The sequence below is a fragment of the Xenia sp. Carnegie-2017 genome, unplaced genomic scaffold (genome assembly GCF_021976095.1).
Source record: "Xenia sp. Carnegie-2017 unplaced genomic scaffold, XeniaSp_v1 HiC_scaffold_20, whole genome shotgun sequence".
NCBI lineage: Eukaryota > Metazoa > Cnidaria > Anthozoa > Malacalcyonacea > Xeniidae > Xenia > Xenia sp. Carnegie-2017.
In genome coordinates this window covers 2,387,372-2,408,335 of record NW_025813483.1, presented here as the reverse complement: position 1 = coordinate 2,408,335, position 20,964 = coordinate 2,387,372, and the positions used below count along the sequence as shown (strand labels likewise).

Genomic DNA, 20,964 nt, shown 5'->3' with positions numbered 1-20,964 from the left:
TGAACCGTAATTTATGGACAACTGAAATTTGTTGAATATTATCAGTTCGTAAATTTTCAGTTGTATATAAAAGTGGGTAATGAATGTGGTAGCTAAAAACAACCTGTGAATATTTTTGTTTAATGTTGTCCTGCATTTGGACATTTCTGTGGAAGTTATACAAGTTTTTAAAAACCTTCATAAATAATAATACCTTGTATAGCTCCATGGTCATTCTACCGTGTCGTCAAGAAAAGTGAAGCAACTTTAGTTTATAAGTTTTAGTTTATATGTTTATATAAGTTTATTAGAAAAATAAGAATAATAAGTTTATAGAAAAATAGACCAGGCGGAGAAAGGTTATTGTTCCCCAACGCGGGGCTTACTTGAGTAGACTTTTTGTCAATGTTGGGGCGTTGATTTCAAAAAACGCCCTCATCAGGGCAATTTTGGGGGCTTCAAGCCTCCTTTTCATAAAAATTGTTATTTTAGCTTTATTTCCAATAGACATACACTTTGACATCGTAAGACGTTTAAATATATCAAAAGAACAAAAAATTTGTAAAAAGGCCCAGAAGAAAAATAGAAAGACATTTTACCTTGAGATTTGTCTAAATCTTTGGTGAACGTCATTTCCTGGCGTACGTTTGCAAAGAAATTTTTTGGAAACGAACTTTACCAGGGGCGCCAGAGCCAAGGGGGCAGATGGTTGCCCCTTTTCACATTTTGAACAAATAGTAGACGTATATCTTATTTTCCGATATGCAAGTTCCCCACTTACAGATTCTTCGACATTTATCTGATTCGAAGTCTTGTTAGCTAGTGCGTCTTTAACTCAGCTGTAATTTAGCGCGTTTTTCATAAAACATTTTGATCAATTTCTAAGGAAGAAACAAACATTAATTTTGAAGGCAGAGAATGTAATGTGTAAGTACTGTTTACTTTTAAAAATTTACAAGTTAAATTAGTAACGTTTTTGTTATGAGGAACATAAAACTTCGCGTTTGTGGGAACGGTAACTACATAGTCGAATTTTGCTGGCAGAATTTTTCATCGCTTGTGTTGAGTCATGTTCATAAAGAACAAAAATATGTTAAGGGAAATAGAATTTACATAGTTGGGTTTACCAATGTATCCGTTCCCATACGGTTAACAACCTGGTTGATGGGGTGGTGCCGTTGATGTTTTATGACCTGGGTACTGACTGTGACCCAGGTCATAAATATCACCTATCAACTAGTACTGATTGTGACCTGGGTCGTGAAACATCAACAGCACCACTCCATCAACTAGTAGTACTGACTGTGACCCAGGTCATGAAACATCAACGGAACCACTCCATCAACTAGTAGTACTGACTGTGATCCAGGTCATGAAACATCAACGGCACCACTCCATCAACTAGTAGTACTGACTGTGACCCAGGTCATGAAACATCAACGGCACCACTCCATTAACTGGTAGTACTGACTGTGATCCAGGTCATGAAACATCAGCGGCACCTCCATCAACTAGTAACACTGGCTGTGACCCAGGTCATGAAACATCAACGGCACCACTCCATTAACTAGTAGTACTGACTGTGATCCAGGTCATGAAACATTAACGGCACCACTCCATCAACTAGTAGTACTGACTGTGACCCAGGTCATGAAACATCAACGGCACCACTCCATTAATAGTAGTACTGACTGTGATCCAGGTCATGAAACATCAACGGCACCACTCCATTAACTAGTAACACTGACTGTGATCCAGGTCATGAAACATCAACGGCACCACTCCATCAACTAGTAGTACTGACTGTGATCCAGGTCATGAAACATCAACGGCACCACTCCATCAACTAGTAGTACTGACTGTGACCCAGGTCATAAACGTCAACAGCACCACTCCATTAACTAGTAGTACTGACTGTGATCCAGGTCATGAAACATCAACGGCACCACTCCATCAACTAGTAGTACTGACTGTGACCCAGGTCATGAAACATCAACGGCACCACTCCATGAACTAGTAGTACTGACTGTGATCCAGGTCATGAAACATCAACGGCACCACTCCATTAACTAGTAGTACTGACTGTGATCAGGTCATGAAACATCAACGGCACCACTCCATTAACTAGTAGTACTGACTGTGATCCAGGTCATGAAACATCAACGGAACCACTCCATGAACTAGTAACACTGACTGTGATCCAGGTCATGAAACATCAACGGCACCACTCCATCAACTAGTAGTACTGACTGTGACCCAGGTCATGAAACATCAACGGCACCACTCCATGAACTAGTAGTACTGACTGTGATCAGGTCATGAAAACATCAACGGCACTCCATTAACTAGTAGTACTGACTGTGATCAGGTCATGAAACATCAACGGCACCACTCCATTAACTAGTAGTACTGCTGTGATCCAGGTCATGAAACATCAACGGAACCACTCCATGAACTAGTAACACTGGCTGTGATCCAGGTCATGAAACATCAACGGCACCACTCCATCAACTAGTAGTACTGACTGTGACCCAGGTCATGAAACATCAACGGCACCACTCCATTAACTAGTAGTACTGACTGTGATCCAGGTCATGAAACATCAACGGCACCACTCCATCAACTAGTAACACTGACTGTGACCCAGGTCGTGAAACATCAACGGCACCACCCCATTAACTAGTATTATTGAGTGTGGCCCAGGTCATGAAACATCAACGGCGAAAGTTGATCCATGAATGAAAGTTATGAGCGATTTCAACGATGGCAAAAAGCTTTGAAATAAAAATAAAGGAAGATTTTTCTAGTCCGAATGGCTCAAAAAATTACGAATGGCTTTCATATCACTGCGAGAAGAGGGCAGTAGTTTGTAAAACGTGTACAGAATACAGGAAAGCATACAGTATTCACCATTCATCTTCACTCCATCTGCTACTAGTTTCTGTAACTGGAAGAATGGCGTAGAACATCAAGTAGATCCCGACCAAAGCGAAAACCACAAGAATGTTACTAAACAGAAAAGAAATACCCAGCCTACAGTTGATTTGCAGATGAGTAGCCATGTAAAAGAGCAGCAACGTCTGAGGCGACAAAGCTTGGTAGCCCATTTTAATACATTAAAAACATTTCTTACACAGGGGGGTAGCAATTCGGAGTAATACAGACGAGGATTAGAACATCATTCAATTTAACGAAGACAAAGCCATCGATCAAGAAGGATTACATCTTTTTTAAAAGAAAATCGATACATTTTTCACGATATTTTAGTTGAACAAGAAGAAAGATTGGTGCTGAGTGCTAGAAGAAGTTTTTTTAATGAAGTAAATAGTAGTAAATTTTATGCCATATATATAATTTGCGATGAATCAAGTGACATTTCGAAACTGAACAATTATCTATTTCTGTTCGCCATTGTACTGAAAACTACAACGTTTTAGAATATTTTATTGGCGTCATGCCATGTGACGAGGGTTTATCATCTGAAGCTCTTTTAAAGTATGTTAAAGATATGTTGGTGCATTACAATTTGAATCCTCAAAGAATGGCTGCTATGGCATTTGATGGAACTTAAGCAATGAAAGGTTGGCGGTGCTAATAAAAGATAAAGTTTGCAAACATGCACTTTATATTCACTGCTTTGTCCAGTGCAACGAGCTGGTATTCAAAGATGTTTTGTCGCTTTCGAAAATGCTTGCTGACGCCCAAGATTTATGCAAAAATTTTATGTCCTTGCTGGTGTAAGCCCAAAAATAGGGTTTTACTTTTTCAAAATACCCAGAAGGAATTGTCATACGTTTATCTTTCATAATGTTAGAATTACTATAGTTTGCGAGAAGAGATATTCAATAGTTAAAAATATGGATATAGTTCAGTTTAAACGTCATTCATATATGTAAATTAATACATATTTTAGAGAGCACATGGTCTTGTAGACACTGGGAGTGCAAGTTGTTGGTTTTAATTATACTCTTTTATAATTTTACCAGCAAGCGTTGACGTGTTATTTAAACAGATTATGGGCCCAGGACGTGGAAGTAATTTAATGATATAGAAGATAAAAATTTTGTCTTGTTAACATAACGAGAAATTTTGTTGTCATATATAACGAAGCGATCATGGCGGAAATAACAAAGATTGATAAATTGTCAGGAAAGAATTACCAATCTTGGAAATACCATGTTAAGTTAGTTCTGATGGAAAGAGGATTATGGAGTTTTACACAAGAAGGAAAAGAAATTCCTCCTGATACGGTGACAATTGCGACGAAGAATGCATTTCAATTGAGGTCGGATAAGGCCCACTCTCTTATAGCTCTAAATGTAGAAAAACATTTACAAATACATATTTCTGGAACCACAGGTCCGCTCATCGCATGGAAAAACTTAAAAGCTCAATTTGAATTAATCTTGGTAGCACAAATAGTACGACTGAATCGGAAATTTTACGTTGCGAGCATGGAAGAAGGGGAGAGTTGCTGAAGCATATCACATATATGACCACATTAGCAGAACAGCTGCGTGAAATGAATGTGGAAATTCCGTCAAAGAAATTTGCAATGGTGTTATTAGGTAGTCTACCAGAGTCGTACGAGAATTTCATCACTAGTTTAAACGCCAGAAAAGTTGAAGATATGGATTGGGATAGTATGAAAGGATTTTTGATTGAGGAACATCTTAAACGTAAAGAGAAGAAAGAAGATAAGAAAGAAGACAATGCATTATACATGAGAAAAAAGGGAAACTACAATCGAGAAAAAGGGCATGACTTTGGCAAAGTCAATGAAAGGCCTAGAGGAGAAATCTCACAATGCAGCAAACCAGGATGGAACATGGGAAGAGATGAAAGAAGGTGTGATTCCAATAAGGAAGAAATGTTACTTGTTTCAGATGTAAACAGGTGGGACACATAGCAAGAAATTGTCCGTTGAATACATCCAATAAGAAAGAAGGAAGTTCATGTGTTATTGAAGGCAGTGACGTTGCTCTTATTCATAATATTAAACCCTCTGATGAATGATTCATCGATTTCGCTGCAACAAAGCATATGACACACAACAAGGATTCGTTTGTGGACTATGTTGAATATGAAACACCAACCCAAATATATTTGGGAGACAACGCTGATACATGCTCTTGGTGAAGGTCTGGTAAAGTTATTATACCATGTTGAGTTGCACAAAGTGTTGTATGTGCCAAAGCTTGCAAAAATCTACTCTCCGTACCAGAAATGATTGCCATGGAAACCAAAGTCAAATTTCATGGAAATGATTGTATTGTATCAAATAATAATAAAGATTATGTAGTTGGCGAGTTAACAGATGGTATGTTACATACTGTGAAGGATCCTGAATATTCTCAATCGTTAATTTATACATCTTCTCAAATATGGCAACAAAGGTTGGGCCATCTCAATCATGATTACATAAAGAAAATGATGAAGAAAAATATGGTGAAAGGAATGGATAATGGAAGAAACGATAAAGCTGCAAACAATTGTGAAGGATGCATTGGCGGAAAGACGCACAGAAATCTTTTTCCTCAAACAAGTCAACACAGAGCTACTAAAGCATATGAAGTTGTCCACAGTGATGTATGTGGCCCCATGCAAGTTGAATCGAAGGGAGGCAGTCGACATATGGTAACATTTATTGACGACCATTCACGATTTAAAGTTGCATATTTCATCAAGCGCAAGAGTGATGTACTCGCAAAGTTTAAAGAATTTGTTAATAATATGAAAAACCAGAGTTCAAACAAACGACATGTGAAGATCTCAAGGAGTGACAATGGTGGGGAGTACACATCAAACGATTTCATCAATTATTGCACTAACGAAGCAATAAATCAAGAAATCACAAGCACATATTGCCAAGAACAGAACAGAGGGGGAGAGCGTCTCAACCGTACAACGCTGGAATCTACCAGGTCAATGATATACACTGCTGCATTGCCATTGAACTTTTGGGCGGAAGCTTGTAATACCGCCATTTATCTTCATAATCGAAGTTCTACAGCTACATTAATGAGCAAAACACCATTTGAATGCTTATTTGGAGAAAACCTGATCTTTCAAACCTAAAGGTGTTTGGATGCAAATGTTTTGTACACGTCGCAAGCTGTAATCGTCAGAAGCTTGATCAAAAATTAAACGAAGCAATCTTTGACGGATATCCCTCGGGCACTAAGGGATACAAGGTATTCGTCTTAAACCGAAACCGTTTTGCAATCAGTAGAGACTTAGTGTTTCTTGAAAAAAAATTTCCTTTGCTGAACAATCACATCAAAGGAATGTCGATGTGTTAAGCGACACCGTCGTCCATATGCACGAAGAAGATGTAACATCAGCAGAAAAACAGAATGAAGGAACCAACAAAAATTCTGATACAAATGATCCAGAAGAGCAAGCGACACAGTTTCAAAAAAGGATGACGTTAAATGATGAACAATGCTCAAGCAGAGAAGATACTGAGCAAGTGGGAGAAAATGTAGAACCACCAATTCGTAAGACATACGAAGATTCATTTATAAAAGATGTAAGAAATTTAGGACAAACAAGAGAAAGAAAAATCCTTCATCGATTTCGTGTAGACGCATATCAAGTTGCTGAATCCACTGATTTCAGACATAGATGATCGTAAAAGCGTTAATGAAACACTGAATGGAAAGCATGCAGAATTATGGAAGAATGCCATGACAGAAGAATACTCATCTCTTTTGGAGAATAACACTTGGGAATTGGTTGCACCATCGAAAGAGAAGAACATCATCGGTTCCAAATGGGTTGTCAAGGTAAAGAGGAATGAAAATGGATCCGTTGACAGATGTCAAGCCAGACTGGTTCCACAAGGATACTCACAATCGAAAGGAACAGATTACGAAGAAGTATTTTCTCCTGTGGCCAAATACACGTCAATGCAATCTCTGTTATCTATGGGAAATGCTCAGAATCTTGAAATCCACCAGATGGATGTCAAAACAGCGTTTCTAAACGGCAATATAGATTACAATATTTATATATCTCAACCAAATGAATTCGTTGATCCACGGAAACCTAATCACGTATGCGGATTAAATAAAAGCATTTATTGTCAGCTCGATGTTGGTATGATACGCTTGATAAATATCTACTATCAATTGGTTATCGAAAGAATGATGCAGACGCATGTATATATGTTAAATCAGTAAAGAAGGACAATGGGCACATTAATTTTATTTTTCTAGGATTTTATGTCGACGATATATTGCATGCAGTGTCCAACGATGTCGAGATGCTTAATGCAGAAAAACAAGCACTATGCCAAAAATTTAGGAGGGATGATCGTGGAGAAGTTCACTTCTTATTGGGAATGCTGATCAATCGTGATCACAAGGCGAAGACAATAACAATAAATCAACGAAATTATATGTAAAAGATATCGAAAAGATTTGGTATGAAATCGTGCAAACTGATGTCCACACCGATGAAAAATGGCAAGAAATTTAATGAAGTGCAAGAAAACAAGAAGGTTTGTTGATGTGCAGAATATTCAACCAGCTATAGGATGTTTAACATATTTATCAGTAATTACCCGTCCCGATATCATAGCAGCTGTAAATGTCCTATCTAAATACAAGGCAAAACCAAGCAATGATCATTGGATCGAGGTGAAGCGTGTTCTTTGTTATCTAAAAGGAACGTTAAATTATGGACTGAAGGATACCGCTGATGATGACCCCAAATTAGTTGGATTTTCAGACTCCGATTGGGCGGGAGATATAGATTCGAGAAGATCTACTTTAGATCACGTTTTTAAACTTGGAGGAAACACAGTGAGTTGGTCAAGTAAGAAGCAAGCTACCGTTGCCAAATCTTTTACTGAGGCGGAATATGTTGCATTGTCTATAGCAACGCAAGAAGCGATTTGGTTGAGAATGTATTGAGCGATTTGGGATTAAACACAAAGACACCCATCATTATTTTTGAAGATAACCAAGGTGCGCTAGAGTTAACCAAAAACCCAAGCCACTACAAACGTACTAAACATATCGATATATGTCATCAGTTTATTCGTGAAAGGATTTCGTCAAAGGAAATTAAAGTGGAATATTCTCCAACCGAAAGGATGATCACTGGCATAATGGCATTGCCCAAGCCAACATTCGAAAAGTTTAGAACTCTATTAAATGTTTATTTAGTTTAAAGACGAAATTTCTCGCACAACCATCAAGTGGGAGTGTTGATAGTTTGCGAGAAGAAATATTCAATAGTTAAAAGATATGTATATAGTTCAGTTTATTACATGGTCTTGTTGACACTGGGAGGGCAAGTTGTTAGTTTAATTACACTCTTTTATATTTTACCAGCAAGCGTCGACGTTTATTTAAAACAGATAAGAGCGATAGTTGTTATTCAATTTAAATAACTGTAGAATTTGTTTCCGAAAAATACAGCAGATTGATTAACTATAGTATTTCAATGAAAGTCATCTTCGGTTGAATTGAAATTTCTATGCACAGGGCACATAAATTTATCATGAAAATCTTTGACAATTGATCATTTCATAGTTATATAAATCAAAAATACAACGATAACATTTGCACTAAACACTAATGTTGTAAACATATCTTGTTTAATTGGTATAAATGTGGGAAAAGTCGGTATTTTCACGATGTAAATCATTCAAAATTTATCGGTGTTTGAAAATCCAACAAAACTTAAGAAATGTTATCCATACAAAACATATGTAGCGCGGAAGTAATTTATAAGTTATATTTAACTACAATATTCGTGACATCAAAACAAAAGAAATTGATACATGGACACAAAACATTAAATCAGAAGGTTAAAATACACCATTACATAAAAAGAGTAAACTTTAAAATCAACATACCTTCACAGGTTCAGTAAGATTAAAAATGACGCAACCAACTAGATGATGTGTTTGTTTTGCCTTATAATAAAGAAATTGGAATGTTAAATAAATGCTTGATTTTAATCACCTGCTGTTTTTATTGTAAAATATTGTATTCTGGTCATACCCAATTAAATATGAAATGCAAATTTTTAATTTTAGCTATAACTGAAGTAAACACAAAGAAGTTTTGACTTGGAAGCTTTATGCCAATAAACCTTTCACAATTTACTATTATTTATTTCAATTATTGAACATCCTGTCTTACATGCAAACTAACTGAAATAATCATAAAAGAAGACGGGCAGCCAGCCTTTTAAAAGTAAGATAGCTAAAAAATTAAAGATTTATATTTTAGGAAGTTAAGAAAATCGATAAACAGAGCTTCTCTGAAATTCTCAGCGTTCCAACTTTGAAACGTTGTCAATGAAATTTTGTCATTTTGTAAACTTTTGATCCAGATAAGCAAATAATCTGATCAGGGGCGTGAGAAGCAAGTAAAAAATGGGGGGGCTCAAGATTTTAAGGGCAATCTTTATTTAAGAAGGGAATATCAGAGTAATTAATCTCGAAGTCTCTAATTTAGAATAATTTTGTCACATCTCAGTAATCAGAGATACTTCAAAATTGATCGCGTTTGGACTTGACAGTTCATCATGCAAAGTATTGTCATTTTGTGAACTTTGGACGCAAACAAATATTTTAAATAGTCTATCTTACAACAAGTTGAACAATTATAGACCAGAAAAAAATCACGTGTACTAACACGTGAAGAAGTGAGCTTTCACTTTAAGTAGGCGCAATTTCTAAAGACATACCTAGCAAAACGTTTTTATGTCATCATCTGTGTTAGCAATAAGATAAAAAGATAGATGACTATATGAATGAGGAAAAAATTTCTTCGTGATAAAAGCCATGTTAGATAAAATTAAAACCATTCCGCATTTATGATATGCATAACTGAAATTCTGTGACGTGTCATTATTTTGATTCATCTTGTTGATTTTTTAGCCCTGCCGTACCAATGATATTTGAAAAGACAAGTGAAATTAGTTTTTGGTGATAATGCAAGAAAGGTCAGTATTTGAATTTATAAATTATCCAATGTGTTATTGAGAAAATCCCACCAAAGTCAAAAGATATATGAATATAAAATATATGAAGTGCGAATCCCACCACGAAAATGACATTCCATTATTTATGACAAATATATCAAAATTAAAGACATAAGAATGATACTATGATAGGTAAACATTTCAATCAACATACCTTAACAAATTTAGAAAGATTAAACAGGACGCAACCAACTACGTGTTGTCTTTGCTTCTGCTTGATAATAAAGAAATCTGAATGTTCATTAAATGTTTAATTTTTATCACCTGCTGTTTTTATTGTAAAATAATGTATTCTGCTCATACCCAATAAAATATGAAATGCAAATTTCTTATCTTAGCTATGACTGAAGCAAACACAAACACGTTTGGACTTGGAAACTTTATGCCAATAAACCTTTCACAATTTACTATTATTTATTTCAATTATTGAGCATCCGGACTTACATGCAAACTAACTGAAGTAATCAAAAAGGAAGACGGACAGCCGAACTCAAAAAGTAAGGATTTATATTTTAGGAAGTTAAGAAAATCGATAAACAGAGCTTCTCTGAAATTCTCAGCGTTCCAACTTTGAAACGTTTTCAATGAAGTTTTGTCATTTTGTAAACTTTTGATCCAGATAAACAAATAATTTGATCCGGGGCGTGAGAAGAAAGTAAAAGTCGGGGCTCACGATTTTTTGGGCAGTCTTTATTTAAAAAGGGAATTTCAAAGTAATTAATCTCAAAGTCTCTAATTTTGAATAATTTTGTCACATCTCAGTAATCATAGATACTACAAAACTGATAGCGTTTGGACTTGACACTTCATCATGCAAAGTTTTGTCATTTCGTGAACTTTTGACGCAAACAAATATTTTAAATAGTCTTTCTTACAACAAGTTGAACAAATATAGACCAGATCAAAATAACGTGTACTATCACGTGAAGAAGTGATCTTTTCACTCCAATTATGCGCAATTTTTAAGGACATACCTAGCAAAACGTTTTTATGTCATAATCTGTGGTACGAATAAGATAAAGAGATAGATGACTGTATAAAAAAGAAAAAAATTCTTCTTCATAAATGCCATGTTAGATAAAGTTAAAATCATTCCGCATTTACGATATGCATAATTGAAATTCTGTGACGTGTCATGATTTTGATTCATTTTGTTGATTTTTTAGCCCTGCCGTACAAATGATATTTGAAAAGACTAGCGAAATTAATTGTTGGTGATAATGCAAGAAAGGTCAGTATTTGGAAAGGATAAATTATCCAATGTGTTATTTGGAAAATCCCACCAAAATCAACAGATGTATCAATATAAAACATGTGAAGTGCGAATTCCACAACGAAAATGACATTCAGGTTTTTTATGACAAATATGACAAAATTCTAGACATAAGAACAAACAATGACACTATCTTCACAAGTTGCTCTTCCTGTTTCACAAGGTAAGGTACAAAAAAATACATGTCACATCATTGTATAGCTCACAATACATTTCATGTATCTTATATTGCCATGGTATTTATGATGTATGAGGCTCTGACTTATGTATCTGACAATGCAGCTGTTTTCTAGTGCATAAAATTTCATGTTTTCTTAAGTTTAAACATTGTCATCGTTACATGAAGATGTGTACAACTGCTCCTTTATTAATTTTCTTTTACTTAACAGTTAACAATACGTAGGTGAAAATTTAACTTTTTTGTCGTTAGATCATATTCAGTGTGCGAATTTGTTGAGAAAAAACGATGTGCAATTTTTTTTGACAAAAGTGTCTCTTTAGAGGCATAATAAAATCGATATTACGTTAATTATTATACAGCGCTAATTGCTAAATTAATATTTTTAACGTGAACAAATTCATATGATTTACGGCCGTGTTTTTCGTTACAATCGCTGATCCAGTTACAAATGTATGAGAGAAATTTTTTGCGCATGTTATTCTCTCCTCTTTTTTGTGCAAAAGTGAAAAGAGAATAACCGAATATACTTTTGCTTTCTGATTATTAACAGTAACATCCTTGATGTTTGCTTACGATAAAAAACATCATATTTGTTCATGGTTGCCAGTTTGGCTTAATATTTGAGCCAAATTTCGCTTCTTTTTCTCACGTTAGGCTTATTTAAAATCAAAATTCCCTTTGGTTTATTTTTCAAATTTGGCTTATTTAAGTTTTTTTTGTCTTCTTTTAAGAATCAAAATAAAAATGTTTCCTGATATTACTGAAAATACTCAAAATAGCTATGATGTCAAAAACAGTACGTAACGGTTTACAAAACAACGCAAATGCAAAAATTGACATTAATAATGTATTACACTTCTATTGTCATAAGCATATAAGCACCATGTATGTTGACTGTTGACAGACTTCCCAGTCTCAAAATGACAACGTCTTTAAAATTTGATGACATTGTGTGAACATGGATTTTAATGTCGTGCAGCGCACTCGTTTATAAAGTAAAGATCAGTAAAGATTAAGCTTGAAAACTTTTTTCAATTTATGTGGTAGTAATCAATAACGAAGTTTTTTGCATATCGTTTGAAAAAGTGATGTGCAATTGTTTTCATTTTAGCTAAAACGATGTACAAATTGCACATTGCACACCGTTAATTCACACACTGCCATGATTAGACATGGATATCAATGGTGATTGTGTACAGTTTCATTTGTGTTTAGTAAAATTTGTCTTATATGAAGTTTTTCGATCAATCTTCTTTATTTTATTGTTTATTGAGAAGGTAGTGATGATGAACATGATGAAGATATTGATGAAGATAAAGAATCAATATTAATGTCACAGTCATTTTGGAAGATGATGAAGAAGAACATGATTCTCAAAGGTAAAAGTATCCATTTTTGTTTATAAAATAAAGACAGAAAAATGCGTGCGTTGATTTGTCTATAGAGTAAATGGTTTGAACCCGGGAGTATCGTTATATGTTTGTAAATGATGATCGTTCAGGTTGGTATAGTCCTGAAAAGGACTGTTTTTGTTGTTGTTGACTGACGTTTCGACAACCTTAGCGGTAGTCATCTTCAGAGTCAAATGAGGAGTAAACGTCAGGTTAGCCGTATTTGGTTTATGTGCGACACGTATGTTGTATGGTCGTAAGATACGCGAGATAGTCTCAGACGTACCTTTGATGTAAGGTATCGTTGTTGTTGTCACTGAGTTGTTCGTTTCGTTGGGTTCGTTGGGTTTGTAAGTGTTGCGTTTGATAAAGTCAGAGTTATAGTTGTTTTTGTCAAAAACACGTTTGAGATAGTTGTTTTCGTTTTGTAGAGCGTCCGGTGAATCACATATGATTTGTGCACGTCTTGTTAATGTTCTGATTGTGGTGGCTTTGTGTGATGTAGGGTTGTAAGATGATTGGTCTAGTAGTCGGTCAGTATGTGTTGGCTTGCGATAAACTGTTGTTCGTAGTTTTTGATTGTCATGTTTTACCAAACAGTCAAGAAAAGGAAGAGCTCCGTTTTCTTCAAGATCGTTGGTAAATTGTATGTGGCTGTTCTGTTTGTTGATGTGAGTATGGAAGTCATCAATCTCGTCTGCATGCAGTGCTGTGATTGTGTCATCTACGTAGCGAAACCAAAAAGGTAGTGTATGTTTGTAAGTCATGAGCGCCCGTTCCTCTTAGATTGCATTACAATTTCAGCAACTACAACAGAAACGGGCGAGCCCATTGCTGTCCCATGTAATTGTTTGTAGTGTGTTCCTTTGTATTGGAAGTAAGTCGAGGTGAGGCAGAGCTCTAGTAACTCCATAATGTCTTCTGTCGGTAATGGCAGTACGTCCGTGGTGTTTGTAATGAGGGTTTTTGTACAAGTAAGTGCCAGATTGAGTGGAATACTGGTGAACAGTGATTTCACATCAAAAGACACTAGTATATAGTTGTCCGGTATTTGTATAGTGCACAGTTTTTTAATGAAAGTTTCAGTGGATTGTAGCTTGTGTTTTGATTTGTTTGTAAGTGGTTGCAGTATGCTAGTCAAGTACTTTGGAAGTTCGTAAGTAGGCGAACCACAGAATGATACAATTGGTCGCATGGGTATTTGTGGTTTGTGACGTTTTGGTAGTCCGTATAGTCTGGATGGTCGTGGTACTGAACATCTGAGTCGATAGTAAATACGTTCAGATATAATGTTAGATTTTCTCATAGAGAAGATCTTGCTGTTAAGTTTGCGTACTAGTGATGGTGTTGGGTCTCGTTTGAGTTGTTCGTACGTTTGTCTGTCGTTAACAAGTGCGTCCATTTTGTTGAAGTAATCATTCCTGTCCATGACCACAGTCACGCGTCCTTTGTCTGCTGGTAAAATGACGATGCTGTTGTCGTGTTTTAGTCGTTTGAGTGCTTGTTGTTCGTCCTTTGTCAAGTTGTTGTCACGTATAGAGGACGATTGTAAAGTGGAGGCTATCCTGCTTCTGATCTCGTCTTTTGTTGTCTCTGACAAGTCTCTTTGATACGCTAGGACAGCCTCGACACTTGATACTATCGTCTCAGTCGGGATTTGTCTAGGTGTTATGGAATGTTTTAGTCCGTAAGATAGTAGTCGCGTTTCAGTTTCGTTTAATTAGCGGGAAGAAATATTCCTCACCCAGTTATCGTCATGTTTATGTCTTGTATGTGTTTTAGTTTGTTTTAAACGTTCAAGTTTTTGTTGTTATTTGATTTGGTGTTGTGTCTCTGTCTTGCTTGCTCGTTTCTCTGCAATAGTTTGTATCGTAGAAAGTGAAGTATAACTTACTGTCGTTGGTATAAATTCCTTCAGTTTGTTCAGTCTTTGTTCTTGTTGTTCTTGATGTAATAGTTTGATGTAATAGTAATTACATCAAACAACAAGAACAAAGACTGAACAAACTGAAGGAACTCAATAAGGAAGTTAGGAAGTAAAATAAAGAGAAATTAAAAGAGGTTAAGTGGAATGGAGTTTCCTTGCACATTAAGTGAAGGCTTGTATTTATTGATTAGAAGGCTTTCATGAATGGAGAGTTCATAAGAATCGTTAGAAGAAGAGATTATTTTAAAGTCGTTTAAGTTGGGGGTGTGTCCAGTTGGTTAATGTGAGCAAAGATGCTTGATAACGCAGGGTGGGAAACTTGGTTGCCTGTAAGGGGGGATATTCCCAAGTGCTCCAAGAATCTGGTGTGTAGATGACGTGTGGTTTGACACACATACGAGGCGTTGCAGCTTCGACACTTGAATAAATAGACTACACCAGATCTCAGAGGTTTGGGAATTTTGTCCTTAAAGCGGAAGAGAGAAGAGATACGTTGGGAAGGGCGGAAAACAAATTTAATAGATATATGTGGGAAGGCTGCAGCACAAAGGCTATTGATTTGGGTACGAATTTGAAGGGAGTGTATGCCGGTGAAAGGAAGACAAAAATAGATGGGCATTTTGTGAGCAGTCAAGACAGGTGGTTTGGAGGTGTTGTTAAGGAAGCGACGTGTGATTTGGTCAATTATACGTGAAGGAAAACCGGTTTTGGTGAGTGACTTTCTGGTAAATTCGAGTTGTGTATGAAAATTTTCGTAAGTAGAACAAAGGTTGAAGATGCGGTGACCACACATGCGGTGACCACACGTCATCTACACACCAGATTTTCGGAGCACTTGGGAATACCCCCCCTTACAGGCAACCAAGTTTCCCACCCTGCGTTATCAAGCATTCTTGCTCACATTAACGCAACTGGACACACCCCCAACTTAGACGACTTTAAAATAATCTCCTCTTCTAACGATACTTATGAACTCTCCATTCATGAAAGCCTTAAAATCAATAAATACAAGCCTTCACTTAACGTGTAAGGAAACTCCATTCAACTTAACCTCTTTTAATTTCTCTTTATTTTCTTTCCTAACTTCCTTATCATATAATACATTTGACACCGCCTCCTTTAGTAGTAATTTAACACCTTTTTGTAAATATAATATCTTGTCTTAACATCCTATTTATTATTTGTCTGAAGATATCTTGAGTAAAGACGAAACGTTACAATAAATTCAATTTTACAATATTTTTGGTCTATTTCTATGGCTCTAATCAAAACTTTATGTTACATTAGTTTTTATTACACGATTTCGTAAAAGCACTATTGCTAATGCGCATTTAATATACACGACAAGTTTTTTTAAAATAGACATGTTTCGACATCTCATTATGCCATCTTCAGTATGAGTGAAATAATAAGTGATACAAGGTTTATATAAAAGTAATATGATACATAAATTACAACAATAAAGGGAAATAAGATAAATTAATGGAGAGCGTCCGAGCGTATTATAAACTAAATATTGTATTGAATTTATATGAATTAAATGGACATGAAACATTAAATCACAAAGTCAAAATACAATATAACAACGAAAGGTAAAGTTTAAAATCAACATACCTTTACAAATTCAGAAACAACAAACTACATGATATCTCAGGTGCGGCGTTCTTGTCGATTCTGTGGAATAATTTAAATGATTGACGTTTCCGGTCACGTGAGATATGTTACCCTAACCCTAGGAAAAAGGCTCCCTACAATATACCGGAAGAAAAACCCTTTCGTTTTACCAACCAAACAAATCACTCCATTCGTCTTATGAGACGGGGCTAAAAGCCGGTAAAGTACGGGTACAAAACGTCGGCAGGTAGTCGTGGAAGATACATACGTTGTACTTTGGTCGTTTAACTTATGTTATTGTGTCATTGGTAATATCGATAATATTTTCTGATTTGTGATTTTCTTGCTGGTAATTTTAAAAGATGCCAAGGTACACCAAATAACGGCCTTATAGCTGTTAGACTTTTCAACATTTATTTTCATTTTATAGATTTTTATGATAATTTTTGTAGGAGCAATAAAAGGTTTATAGCAACTGTAGCTGTCACATATCATGATGAGGATGGCCATGTTGAGAGAGAGGAGGTGAATTTGTCAGAATTGGTTACTGAGGATCATAGAGGAAGCTGTTCTTTTAACAGTCCTGATAATTGTGGTGCATTGGAAGGCCATGAACTGGGAATGGAACAAGATAACAGTGATCTTGAAAGTGATGTTCACCATGATTGTGAAGAATCATCTTCTTATTACCAGAAAGTTGAAAGAAAACAAAAAGCATGGGAAAATTTGCGACCTTCAATTATAAAGAATACATTTCAGTTTGCTGGCAAAAATTGGAGCAATCTGAAGTGTATTCATTGTGATAATGACGCAAAGTTTAGGTGCAGCAATTGTGGTCCAATGGCAAAGTATTGTGAGAACTGTATGTTAAAGATGCACACAACCGTAAATATTTGTCATCATGTTGAAATATTTAAGGTAACCTTTATGAGCTAGATATTATAAAAGTGTTTACAGTTAACTCTCTCAACACTTGCAACAAAAAATGCAAAAATAAAATGAGAGTTTACATTGTGAAACATGCTACAAAGCACTAATGTAATATTTTTTATGAATGCAAGAAAGGAGATTGAGTACAACTAATTTCTACGAGGTTATTCATTGCTTTGTAGGATGGCATGTTTTGGCCATATAAACTCATGAACATGCTGGTGTATGATTGTTCATGCCAAACAGCTCGTCACAAAAGAAGTGTTTCTGTTGTTGATGTTAAAGGTATGTTATATGTAAAATGTGCTGCAAAAGTTTTTCATTTTAGTTGGGATGGTTCAACACAATTATAATTTTGGATCTTTTTCAATATTTAGTCACCTTTTGTACTGTTGAGGTACACTTTTGCTCATGCTCTCCAGAGTTTGTTGAACTTCTGCAATTTGACATTTGGGGTGGAACACCTACAAAACCAAGAATTGCATTTGAAATTGAGTTTTTTTTGAATTGATTTATTCTGTGCAGATGGAATGCCAGGCATCAATAAAAACCATTTGTCAGTCATTTGAAGAGTTTAATCATAACAACATATTCTCTTCTTATGCAACACCAAAAAGTTATAATGTCATTATAGATGCTTTTGTGTCATTGTTTTTTTCAGAATTTACAGACATAAACTAAACATGTTGAGCTGTGTTATTCCTGAGCTTGATGAAGGAAATATCTGTCCTACTTGTCCCAAAGTGAGTATATTCGTATTACTTGTTTAACAATGACAATTTAGTAAAAAGATCATTAGCAATGCTATCTCAAACACCTTTTTGACTGCATCATTTGCATCATTGAACCCAAATACATTGCATGATTTAATCCTTCACCATTTTATTGAAGAATGATGGTGTGATCTTTGAGTCTCTTGATGCTCTATTTATTGGACGAAGGAAAAAGCTGGGCAGAGTCTTGGAAAACCTCTATTTGAACAGCTGATGTTTTATGATCAGACACATGTTGATCAATTTGTTGCCAATTATACCACACCTACATCAAACAAGGTCAATGTAGCTTTAATATACTTTGTTATTCTAATGAAAATTTAGGCATGGAAGTTACAGTGCTTTGAATATATTTGATTTTTTTACATTCTCTACCACATAGTTTTTATTTTCAATAAATTGGTGCCATGGGCTTTAGGAAATAAAGCTCTTGTATACTTTTTTGTTTGTTACATATTGATACTTATAGGAGTGTCATGGTTTTCTTGCTGGGAATGCTGTTTGATCAATGAATCGCTACAGAGCTCTTGATGAAACAGCAATCTTTGGGCGCAGCTGTCGACATGAGTTTCCTAAAAAATTCTTAAATTTGAAACATGGAGAGAGGTCTGTTACACACATTTTTCTCTATTTTTACCTAAATGTTCTTGGTTTGAAAGAGGTGGTTAGGATGCATGCATTTGATGGTGTAAATTTATTTTTTTCAATTGGTTTGCTACTTTCAATGCTTTGTGCAAGTGCTGAAGCTTTTTGCATACATGTGGTTGCATTATTTAAAAAATTATTCTACATATTTATAGATTGAGCTATGCAGTTTATGTTCTCCAAGAATTAAAGAAAGATAATGTTGATAATCCTGCACTCAAAATAAACATATTGTATGATGTTGCATGCATGTTGGTGAAACACTTACAGGTAATATTCAATTGACAATAGTTGCTTTGTTACCTGTTTCCTTTGTCGATAACTTTTCCCTTAACACTTTTTTTCTTTGGAAGGATAATCTTTTACATGTTTTTCTCTATTTTGTTTTTTACAAAAAGAATTTGGAGGATCCGATTGTTGACATTTTTCAATTTTCAATTCCAATTTTTCACTGCTATGGGCATGTTGGACGATGCGAAGTTAGTTGTTATTGTTTTTATTTTTCATACGTATTAACAGATGGTGATACCTATGCTATCATAACTAATGGTGTTGTAGATGATAAAATGATAAAAATTCAATAATTGTTTACTAAATCTTTCTTGTAAAAGTTTAAATTTAGTCCCCGTCGTAAAGAAGGATTTGGCCTAACTGACGGTGAGATGTTGGAGAGATTGTGAGCTTACATTCGCAAATTTAGCAGAATGACTAAAGAAATGCGTCCAAGTCACAGAGTTGATGTACTCAGTGATGCTCTTTTACATTATGGAAAGAAAACGAAGATTAATTTAGGTATAACTAGTTATTCTTTCTTTGTTTGAACATATACATAGCTAACAAGTCATCATATTATGTAATAGCAGGTATGAATTAAATTTTGTTTTTTGAGGCAATTTGCTGATGGCAAGGATGAAGCGAGCTGTTGACGTGGAAGAAACTGCAAAATCAGATATTGAAAAGTTATGCAGGTGCTTTCCGTGTGAGTATACAGTACCGACCTCGAGTAACATGACATGACTCGCGAGTATCGAGTGGCGAGTGGGCGAGTGACTCGCGAGTCAATTGCGAGTGACTCGCGAGTGACGAGTGGCGAGTGGGCGAGTGACTCGCGAGTCAATTGCGAGTGACTCGCGAGTGACGAGTAGCGAGTGGGCGAGTGACTCGCGAGTCAATTGCGAGTCACTCTCGAGTGTGAGAAGTTTGCGAGTGAATAAGTGACTCGCTGTTTGTGAGTGAATAAAATAACTCGCTGTTTGTGAGTGAATCGAAATAACTCGCAAAATTTTCCGACAACGACTATTCATTTGAAGCAATATCTCGGTACCTAATGACGTTAAAATCTTTTGAATATTTTTACAAAAGCATTTTAATAACTTCACATTTGTCATGGCACAAACGTTATTTGTAAAGCGGTAGAGACCACAGAGAAATTAGTGAGAAAATCAAAGTAACTCTCAAAGATTTTCTTCTAACAGTCTTAAATTGTTGACTTATATTATCTTAAGATAGAATACATTTAAAAACGAATATTATTTGAGGTCAAATATTTAAGGAATGTAGCTATGAGATGAGTGTGCGTATAATCTTTTAAATTTGGTTCTGAAATTTGGTACAGTCATAAATTAGCCATATTTATTAAATTTTGAAGCTTATCGTTGCTTGCTATTAATTAAATGTGTATAGTGCTGTGAAGTCAATGAAATTGTTTCAGAAACTAATCTCATTTTTAAACATTTCTACTGGTAAGTGAATCGCAAAAGCTATCATCTAGCCATTAACTATACACGTGGTTTTATTTCATTGATTGCTATTAAATGTCTATGGCCTTTATCAATATCGTTGTGTAACACATCGAAAACGTGAAGTCAATGAAGTTCTTTCAGAACCAAATTTAAAAGATTATACGCACACTCATCTCATAGCTACATTCCTTAAATATTTGACCTCAAATAATATTCGTTTTTGAATGTATTCTATCTTAAGATAATATATGTCAACAATCTAAGACTGTTAGAAGAAAATCTTTGAGAGTTACTTTGATTTTCTCACTAATTTCTCTATGGTGTCTACCGCTTTACGAACAACGTTTGTGCCATGACAAATGTGAAGTTATTAAAATGCTTTTGTAAAAAAATTCAAAAGATTTTAACGTCATTAGGTACCGAGATATTGCTTCAAATGAATAGTCGTTGTCGGAAAATTTTGCGAGTTATTTCGATTCACTCGCAAACAGCGAGTCACTTATT

The 20,964-nt window shown here is 35.4% G+C and overlaps 2 protein-coding genes across 3 annotated transcripts in view; one reads left to right on the top strand and one right to left on the bottom strand.

The window, feature by feature from the left end:
• LOC124440940 overlaps nt 1–20,964 on the bottom strand; it is a 121,004-nt gene that overhangs the window by 1,988 nt on the left and 98,052 nt on the right. The window contains exons 5-6 of the mRNA XM_046991367.1: nt 10,139–10,195; nt 8,849–8,908 (exon numbers count right to left, since the gene is read on the bottom strand). The gene's annotated coding sequence lies outside the window, so the exon portion shown is untranslated. The remainder of the gene's footprint in view (nt 1–8,848; nt 8,909–10,138; nt 10,196–20,964) is intronic.
• LOC124442056 overlaps nt 16,597–20,964 on the top strand; it is a 47,028-nt gene continuing 42,660 nt past the window's right edge. The window contains exons 1-7 of one of the 2 annotated variants that reach the window (XM_046992578.1): nt 16,597–16,740; nt 16,823–17,288; nt 17,483–17,585; nt 17,678–17,697; nt 17,962–18,043; nt 18,242–18,352; nt 18,543–18,617. In XM_046992578.1, the coding sequence (XP_046848534.1) occupies nt 16,733–16,740; nt 16,823–17,288; nt 17,483–17,585; nt 17,678–17,697; nt 17,962–17,976 (612 nt within the window). In that variant the 5' untranslated portion in view covers nt 16,597–16,732 and the 3' untranslated portion in view covers nt 17,977–18,043; nt 18,242–18,352; nt 18,543–18,617. Of the gene's footprint in view, nt 16,741–16,822; nt 17,289–17,482; nt 17,586–17,677; nt 17,698–17,961; nt 18,044–18,241; nt 18,353–18,542; nt 18,618–20,964 lie in introns of those variants that run through there. The other variant, XM_046992579.1, reaches the window with a different exon arrangement.